This window comes from Entamoeba dispar, genomic scaffold, assembly GCF_000209125.1.
Source record: "Entamoeba dispar SAW760 scf_1105229463803 genomic scaffold, whole genome shotgun sequence".
NCBI lineage: Eukaryota > Evosea > Mastigamoebida > Endamoebidae > Entamoeba > Entamoeba dispar.
The window spans coordinates 10,742-20,063 of NW_001855875.1; the positions used below are offsets into that span (position 1 = coordinate 10,742).

Sequence of the window (9,322 nt, forward strand, 5' to 3'; positions counted from 1 at the left end):
AAGACCAATAAGAGATAATCAGAAAATGAAAGATGATAGTGAAAAGTGGATGTTTCATTCAAATTTTTTATTTATCATAACTTAAAAATAGAAAAATAAAAAAAATCGAATGATTACTATTTTTAAAATAGATTTTTTTAAATCTTAAAAATATTTTAAGTTAAAATAAAATAAAAATGGAAAATACAACAAGAAACAACAAATCAATAATGAAATTAGGATATAATGAAATAATGATAGTATCAATATATTTTAATGATATTAATGATTTTATTAATTTAGAAATTGGAATTAAAAGATTTCAAGGAAATATGGAACGATTTCATTTTAATCCAATTCCATTAAATGAACGTTCAAGAAAATTGTTTCCTAATATTGAAACATTTCATATTTATAATGAAAATGATGAAATATTTAATGATGGAAAAATATTTAAAAAAGTAATATGGTATTTAGTAGATTATTCAACACATTTAAAAGAAAAAGAAGCAGGAAATATATGTAAAAATATAGAATATACAAAATCAGATAGAGAAGAATATGGAAATATAGTACCACATGAAGTTAAATCACTTGGAGATCAATGTTTTAAACATTGTACATCATTAAAATCAATTAACATACCAACAACAATTAGTGAAATAGGACAAGGATGTTTTAGAGGATGTTCATCATTAAAATCAATTAGTATACCTTCATCTGTTAGTAAAATAGGATATTATTGTTTTTTTGAATGTACATCATTAACATCTTTCACTATACCAACAACAATTAGTATAATAGGACATGGATTTTTTTGCAAATGCATGTCGTTAAAATCAGTTAATATGCCATCAGTTAGTAGAATAGGATATTGCTGTTTTGGTGAATGTACATCATTAACAAGTATAGTCCTTGAAAATATACAGTTTATCAGTGAAAAAAGAATATTTATGAATAAGCCAGTGCTAATTAGTTTTGAAATACCATACAACCTACAAAAAATCAATGGAGAGAATATTGAAAAGAAAGACATCAATGAATTTATTATTCCAACTATAATAAGTGAATTAAGTGATAGTTGTTTTAGCAAATGTGTATCATTAACATCAATTAATATTCCAACAACAATTAGTGAATTAGGAACTTGGTGTTTTAGTCATTGTTCGTCATTAAAATCAATTAATATTCCATCATCTATTAGTAAATTAGGATATGAATGTTTTTCAGATTGTTCATCATTAACATCTATAAATATGTATAATCTACAATACATTAGTAAAGAAAGAATATTTATGAGTGAACCAGTATTATTTAGTATTGAAATACCAAAAAATCTACAAATAATTAATGGAAAGAATGTTGAAAAGAAAGATATTAATGAATTTATTATTCCATCTTCAATTACTAAATTAGATAGACGGTGTTTTTATTGGTGTGAATCATTAACATCAATCACAATTCCAACAACAATAAGTGAAATAGGATATAATTGTTTTTATTGTTGTACATCATTAAAATCAATTACTATACCTTCATCAATTAGTGAATTAGGATATTGTTGTTTTAAAGAATGTTATTCATTAACATCAATTAATATACCTTCATCAATTAGTGAATTAGGATATTGTTGTTTTAATAATTGTTCATCATTAACATCAATTAACATACCATCATCAATTACACTGTTTGGAGAATATTGTTTTTGTGGCTGTGGTTGTACAGAAGAGTTAAAGAAGAATAAAACAATACCAAGAGGATCTTTTGAACACATACAGTGATACAAAAAGAATAAACAATAAGTAATTGAGTTAATTCATTAATTATTTGAATAAAAGAGTTATAAAACACTTTTGAATATAAAAACAATGAGAAAAACATATTATAACAGTTGAAATTGAAAGTATTCATTGTGAATATAATAAATATGAATAGTAAAGATATTGTGTAATGATTTACAGATAATAAAACATGATATTAAACAAAAATGATATTTAAACAAATTGTATATTTTATAATATTTTATTTATTTGATTTTATTGTTAATTTAATGAATATCATTATTTATGATTATCATTATCATTATCTAATTATTTCATTTCTTTTATTATTCATTTTTGACTTCTTGTTATATTCTTTTCTCTTATTTAATAACTATTCAAATACTTGAAATTGATTTTTAATTTTAATAATGAATATTTCATTATAATTTATGTTGTTTTTAATTATTTCATATTTAAATATGTTTTAAATATTTTAAATAATTAAAATTGTATTAAGTAATCATTTATTATTGAATAAGTGATAATTTTATTAATCATTTTATGAATGAATATTATCATTAACCAGTTATTTTATTAAATAGAAATGAAATATTCTGCAACGAAAAAAGGAAGTAAGAGAAAGAATGAAGAGAAAGAATGATATAAAAGAAAAAATTGAAATTAAGAAGTAGAAGAAGATGAAAAGAATAAAAGTAGAATGTTGAGAACATAAAATGAAAGAAAATAAAAAAGAATAATTCAAAATGAGATAATAAATGATGAAAATAGTGATGAAATAAAGGATTTGTTTTTTATTATAGAAATTAAAAATATGCAATAAAAAAGTGTTTAATTTATTGATACAAATTATTTAACATTATTTTATTTATGCAATTTATTTTATTCATTTTTATTTTTATAATTTTTATTTAAATGTATTATTTATTATCAGTGTTTATTATATAATCAATTATAAATATTAATGATTAGTATATAATATGTAATATATAATAAATAATAAATATTATTTTCATATGATATAGATAGAAGATATAAAAATTAAATAAATAATAATAAATGATAAAGAAATAATAAGAGAAAAGAAATGATATAATAATAAATAAAATATATAAATAAAAAGATAAATAAAATCTATATAATATAAATAAAATAATAATAAATATAAAGAGAAAGAAGATATAAAATATAAAAATATAATCAAAATGAAAATAAGATAAAGAAATGTATTAATATATAATAAATTATATATAAATAAAAATATATTAATATATAAAATAAAATATAAATAATAAGAATATAAAACTAATAAAATAAGATAAAAATAAAATATATATATATATAATATGATGATATATATATGATATAAGAATAGAAATAAATATAATAATAAAATATATAAATATATAAAAATAAAATACATAAATAAAATAATAATAACATAATAATAAAAATGTATAATTACATTGAATCAAATATCATTTCTGAATCATTTATATTTCATAACAACTTACCATAAAATGATATAAAATATAAATGAATATAGAACGTATATTTAATTTACATTTTTATTTTTTATTTTTTTAGGAGCAAAATAATAAAAATTAAATTATTATTGATTCAAAATATTTTGCCCTCAAAAGAATGATTATCTGTATTTGTGGTTATGATAATTTTATTTATTTTGATTTTGTAAAATATTATAAAACATTTGATGATTTTATTTCTCTCATAGTATCATAATTTATTAATATATTACATTTCTAAATGAATAATATTCAAAAGAATGGATATATTTTATTGAATAGTATTAAATAATATCATTTAATACATTAATAATGAATTAATAATGATAATAATTAAAATAGTAATAATAATGAATAATTTTAATTAAAAATTGATATTTTATTATTTAATATATTTATTTATCACAATATCATTATTAATTATTATATCAAATATCTCATCTTGTTCAATAACATGATTTAATATTAATTAATCAATTAAAAATCAAAACAAAATGAACAATATTAATTTAATTAATGAAATATAATTTCATCAATTATTTCAAAATGTAAATCATTGTGATTATGAAATAGATCAAATACAATTGAATATCATTAAAATGATTATGTATGATTTATTGGTTAATTATCAAATCACTTGCTACATCTCATTTCAACAATAATGAATAAGAAGAAAAAAAAACAATCAATAACTAATAATATGAAAAATATCATGAAAACAATAAATTCAAATACTATTCTTGTATTAATTAAATTATTTAAGCAATATGATATTTTCATAATATATAATTAGAAAGATATGAGAGTAATTGTTGAATTAAAATATACAACAAGAATAATTAATGAAAACAAAAAATTATTAACATCTCAAATTTTCATCAATTAAAATTATCTGAACAACAAAATGATTTACTTTATACCCATAAAATAGATTAAATAAAATTATATTTGATTAATGAATAATTTATAATATACATTATCAAATAAACATACAAAATAACATAAAAAGAATAAAAGAATAATAAATAAATAATAATTGAATATAATCATTTTATTTGATTTTTTAATTAAAAAAAGGATTAAGTAAAATAATAGAATAATAAATAAAAGAAGAGTAGTGAAAAGTATTAAATCATTGTAATATGTTCATTATTTATATTAATTATATTAACATTGAATACATCATATTTTTCATATTATAATATTACTAATTTTTCCTTAAATATTAAGAGTACCTAAAGATAATGAAGTGGTGATGACTTTATTATTAAACAAAGTATTTTATTAAAAGATTCTCATAACAAAATTTTAAGATTTTTAATAAAACATTTTAATAACAAGAATTTGGAATATATAACAAATAATAAAAAAATGAACAAAAAACTAGAATGTTTTAGTCATGATTGCAATTACTTTACTTCTTATTTCATTTGTTGTTGCTGTTCCTAATCCAGCAGCAGTTAACTGTTTACAGATTGGAATGAAATCAAACACTCTTCACACTAAACAAGGAAATATGTCTGTTTGTGAAACAGATGATGGACAATTTATTGATGCATGGAAGTTATTAAGAACAACACGATTTAAACAAGGAGGAATTAAATTAGAGTTTTTGAGTGTTGACAAAGAAGGAAATCTTGTTAAAGGAGAAGAAGTCACAATGAATAACATTATTCATAAAAATAAGTAAATTAATTTTACTTATCATTAAGTTTTATTAAGTTTTAATCCTTGCATTTATAATAACAAATATTTCATCAGTGAGTTTTTCAAATACTTACACTGTAGAAATAATGATAGGACAAACCTCATGAGGACTGAAAAATAACAAATGTCGTGTTCTTCAAACACTCTCGGAATAAGTTCTTTTGTGCTTTTTAAGAACCTTAGTGGAATGCAAAAGATTGAAGACCAAGAAAGAGAAAGGACTGAGTATGAAAAGAATCATCCCATTAAGATTCCAGAAAATGAGAAAGAGTTTATCGAAGAGTATGACAATCTCATCACAGAGATTGATACCCAAAGAAAGAAGAATCAAGAATGTCTTGGACAAGAATGGAAATACTACGAAATACTTAAAAGAATCACTGAAACATATGAGTTGGTTATCAAAAAAAGAGAGAACCAAGCTATCGAAACAGGAAAACTAAAGAACCAAATAATAGATAGAATGATCGACATTAAAGAGAAGAAACTCAGAGAAGTAGTTACAAACGAAAACACTCAAACCAAAACAAAAGAAATATCACAAATAACTTTTGAAACAACAAAGAAGGAATTAGAAGTGATGAAAATTGCTGGATTAAATGAAATTACATTGACAATAAAAAACTTCAGTGAAAAGATATTTTACATTAAGGCTCTTCGTATGTTTACTATTTTCCAAGTAAAAAGTCTTTTGGAACCTATATCAGGGGTTTCTTCTACAGACCAAAGATTGATTTGTTCAGGAAAGCAACTTGAAGATAAGAATACATTATTAGATTATGGAATAACAGACAAATCGATTATTTATTTAGTTTTGAGGCAAAGAGGAGGTAAACCAGTGATCTTATTGTATGATGATAAAAAGAAGATAAATGAAGCAGTGAGTGTGAACATCAAATTTAATGAGGCAATGGACATTGGAGCAACATATCCAGAAATTAAAACAATAAAAGAAAGTGAAAAAATAAAAGAGTATGAATGGAAAGGAACGTACAACAGTGATGGAGAAAATAACTGTAAAATAACTGTTAATGGAAAGGAGGTTGAGTATTTGTTTTGGGAAGGTATTTGTTTAAAAGAATCTGAATTTAAAGGGCAACAAATTGGAATTAGTCAACAACACTTTGAAGAAGAATTAGATGAGTTATTAGAGCGTCTTGGATTGAATGAACGAGAAAGAAATGATTTTATTGTTTATTGGATTACAAAGTTAGGAAAAAGAAAGTATCATCTTGTCACTATTTGTGACTCAAAATTTGACAAAGAAGTTGCGTCATTAACAGTTAGTGGATTTGAACAAACTCATCGAGTTATGTTGAAATTTGAAGAAATCAAAGATCTATGTGGATTAGAAGGAGTGAAGAGTGTTATGAAACGACAAAGACCAACTGGAAAGTATGTGATAGAATGGGGAGCAATTTTGGCATGATTCTTAATTAACTCATTCTTTTTTAAGACATTTTTTGATGATACAATGAAAATATTTCATGTTAAAATTAATATTCTTGTTAAAACACTGTAATTTAGTTATAACAAAGATGAAAAACAATTAAAATATTTCTTTTCTATTCTTTTTCTTAATGGTTTAGAATGCTCTAATAACGTATATCTTTTATTTATTTGTATCTTGATGTAAATATGTTTTTTTAAGACATTGATGAATCACTGAACATTTCTAAACACCTTTCATAGAGAATATTTCAAATGAACATGATTATCATTTACTTTTATAATCAATGTGATTAGAGAAACAAAACATTCTATCAAAACAATATTGTTGATTCAATAAATTATTCCAAGATTCATATTCAACAATACAACCATATGAGTGGTATGTTATACAAATGAGAGATAAGAATAAACATTCCTTTGTTATTGTTGCTAGAAATGATTGATTATTATAAAGAGAGAATAATGAATCACAAACAAATTAAAAGAGTATGTTCATATAATTATAATTGATAAAAATTAGAACATCAGAAATCTAACAATTTTATTCATTGTTTGAATATAAATCAAAAATAAATGAAACTATTGAGTTGTTGTAATAGGTGTAGTATTTTCATATTAAAAATTAAAGAAAGTAGTAAGAAGAAATTAGAATTAACAATGGTTGTTATTTGGTAAATAAACAATACCATTGAAGAAATCTTCTTGAGTTTTAGCACATACTGAACATTTGTTATCTTCAGTACATCCATAACACTTATCATCTCCACATTCAACACATTTTCCATCTTTCAAATAAGTATTATCGTCACAACGCATACATCTTTGTCCATCAGCTGATGCACGATTACAATGAGCCATTCTAATTGGATGAACATCTTCTTTATTTTCATTAAGTGAATCTAATTCACAATATGTGGCTTTATGTTCACATTCATTACATGTTGAATCACATTTACTACATTTGAAGTCTTCTGTTAAATAATATCCTTTACCACATTCAATACATTTCTTTCCATCACTACTGTGACTTCTACAATGTTCAACACCTTTCAAACATTTACCTTTGGAAAGATAATATCCTTCTTCACATGTCTTACATTGTTCATATGAATAAACAACACAATGTTCAACATTTTCATAACAATAACTTCCAACTAAATGATATCCTTCTTTGCAAACACTACATTTGTTAATACCAGAACATCCAATACATCCAATTGGAATAACAGGACAACTTGTACACTCCTTTTCATTCCAATAATATCCTTCTTGGCATTTATTACAAGTGTATGGACTATTGCATTTATTACATAATTCAACTTTACATGCTTTACATTTTCCTTCATCTAAATAATATCCATCTTCACAAGAAGAACAATCTAATGAATCTGTATAACTTGTACAATGTTCAACTGGTATAAAATCAACACAAGCCTTTCCATCAAAATGTTTTGTATTATAACAAATATCACATTTGGTATAATCTAAACTACAAGAATAACACCCATCAATAGCACATTTCTCACATTGGTTCTTCTTATTCAATCCATATCCATCATAACACTCACTACATCTTGTTGATGATCCATAAGAATACGTTTTACAATGATCAAGTGATTGAACACAATCATCTCCATTAAATCCATATCCATCAAGACATTCAAAACATTGTGTCATAGAAGAACACTCATAGCAATTTTCAACACATTCAAAACATTCTCCAGCTTTTGCATAATATCCATCAACACAAACAACACATTTATCTCCTTTGTATGTGGCACAAAGTGGATTTGGTGGAATTTGACATTTTCCATCCTTCAAATAATATCCAAGCATACATGAACTACATCCATTTTCAGAACTAATGGCACAATATGGAACAACTTCTTTGAAGTATTTGCATGTTCCATCAATAAGAATATAGTTTGGTGCACATGAATCACAGACATTTGGATTTGTCTTACAAGAACTGCAATAAGCACTTGAGCATTCAGGATTTTGAGCAACAATAAGGGGAATTAGAAGTGTAAAAAGCATTATGACTAACAAGATTTAACCATTCAAAAAAGGTGCAGTTTTTGTAAAAGATTATTCAATAATTGAATGAAATTTTATCTTTTCTAATAAACTTTCAAAAATAAAACACCGAACAATAAAAATACATTCTAATACTTATTTTTATTTGAATTATAAATGTTATTCTTATGTAATTTTGTTAAAACACTCATTGCTTATTTCCTTTCTCTTAAGATCAACCGAAATGATAGTGTTATTGTATGACAAATATTAGGTTGTTATCCTAATACATAACACCAAGTAATAAAAACATCACTTTCATTTCTTTTGTTTTGTTTCATAATCTCAACATATTAAGAATGAGTCAGAATACTTTTAATGCCAATTTTATTCAACTTATTTCTATGGATTAAATAAGTGATGAATGTATTAGAACAACTAAATTGACTTATCCTATGTTTTAGTTATCAAATTCTTCATCATTTTTCGTTTTATAAAAATGTATTTATTCATTATGAGTTGTTTCTTATTTTTAATTAACTACCAATAAGATTATTAATTCCTTGAATTGACTTCATTCTATACGTTTCATTCTTGGTGTTAAGAATATAGATATGCTAACACAAACTAAACAAGTATCTTATGGTGTGTTTCAAGTTTTTAATAAGAGTAAAATTAGTAAAGAATAAATCATTCATACGTATCTCATTTTTATTAGTAAAATAAACATCTTGGATAATCTAGATGACAATATTTCTGTAAATATTCTTCTATCTTTAAATATTTATCATTTCTATCATAAGTATAAATTGTTTCAATACAATAATTAATGAAATAATAAACCAAATAATCATTTATCAT

At 22.6% G+C, this 9,322-nt stretch overlaps 3 protein-coding genes across 3 annotated transcripts, besides 21 other annotated features; 2 read left to right on the plus strand and 1 right to left on the minus strand.

The window, feature by feature from the left end:
• Nucleotides 1-60: 60 nt before the first annotated feature.
• Nucleotides 61-143: a sequence feature (AT_rich).
• Nucleotides 144-147: 4 nt separating this feature from the next.
• Nucleotides 148-234: a microsatellite.
• On the plus strand, nucleotides 210-1,760 carry EDI_266780 (uncharacterized protein; the record flags this gene model as incomplete). Its single annotated transcript, XM_001741567.1, has 1 exon — nucleotides 210-1,760. One exon carries the CDS (start codon nucleotides 210-212, stop codon nucleotides 1,758-1,760), a length of 1,551 nt encoding a protein of 516 aa, XP_001741619.1.
• Nucleotides 245-281: a sequence feature (AT_rich).
• Nucleotides 1,761-1,987: 227 nt separating the features above from the next.
• Nucleotides 1,988-2,131: a microsatellite.
• A 23-nt stretch (nucleotides 2,132-2,154) lies between these two features.
• Nucleotides 2,155-2,235: a sequence feature (AT_rich).
• Nucleotides 2,236-2,343: a microsatellite.
• A 23-nt stretch (nucleotides 2,344-2,366) lies between these two features.
• Nucleotides 2,367-2,543: a microsatellite.
• Nucleotides 2,544-2,609: 66 nt separating this feature from the next.
• Nucleotides 2,610-2,691: a microsatellite.
• Nucleotides 2,692-2,696: 5 nt separating this feature from the next.
• Nucleotides 2,697-2,837: a sequence feature (AT_rich).
• A 17-nt stretch (nucleotides 2,838-2,854) lies between these two features.
• Nucleotides 2,855-2,975: a microsatellite.
• Nucleotides 2,976-2,982: 7 nt separating this feature from the next.
• Nucleotides 2,983-3,092: a microsatellite.
• Nucleotides 3,093-3,125: 33 nt separating this feature from the next.
• Nucleotides 3,126-3,215: a microsatellite.
• A 95-nt stretch (nucleotides 3,216-3,310) lies between these two features.
• Nucleotides 3,311-3,392: a sequence feature (AT_rich).
• A 37-nt stretch (nucleotides 3,393-3,429) lies between these two features.
• Nucleotides 3,430-3,468: a sequence feature (AT_rich).
• A 31-nt stretch (nucleotides 3,469-3,499) lies between these two features.
• Nucleotides 3,500-3,590: a sequence feature (AT_rich).
• A 3-nt stretch (nucleotides 3,591-3,593) lies between these two features.
• Nucleotides 3,594-3,645: a microsatellite.
• Nucleotides 3,646-3,816: a sequence feature (AT_rich).
• A 213-nt stretch (nucleotides 3,817-4,029) lies between these two features.
• Nucleotides 4,030-4,078: a sequence feature (AT_rich).
• Nucleotides 4,079-4,211: 133 nt separating this feature from the next.
• Nucleotides 4,212-4,394: a microsatellite.
• A 40-nt stretch (nucleotides 4,395-4,434) lies between these two features.
• Nucleotides 4,435-4,502: a sequence feature (AT_rich).
• Nucleotides 4,503-4,588: 86 nt separating this feature from the next.
• Nucleotides 4,589-4,659: a sequence feature (AT_rich).
• A 458-nt stretch (nucleotides 4,660-5,117) lies between these two features.
• EDI_266790 (ubiquitin, putative) lies at nucleotides 5,118-6,422 on the plus strand (the record flags this gene model as incomplete). Its single annotated transcript, XM_001741568.1, has 1 exon — nucleotides 5,118-6,422. The coding sequence occupies one exon, from the start codon at nucleotides 5,118-5,120 to the stop codon at nucleotides 6,420-6,422; it is 1,305 nt and encodes a 434-aa protein (XP_001741620.1).
• A 674-nt stretch (nucleotides 6,423-7,096) lies between these two features.
• EDI_266800 (uncharacterized protein) lies at nucleotides 7,097-8,482 on the minus strand (the record flags this gene model as incomplete). Its single annotated transcript, XM_001741569.1, has 1 exon — nucleotides 7,097-8,482. One exon carries the CDS (start codon nucleotides 8,480-8,482, stop codon nucleotides 7,097-7,099), a length of 1,386 nt encoding a protein of 461 aa, XP_001741621.1.
• Nucleotides 8,483-9,322: the final 840 nt, after the last annotated feature.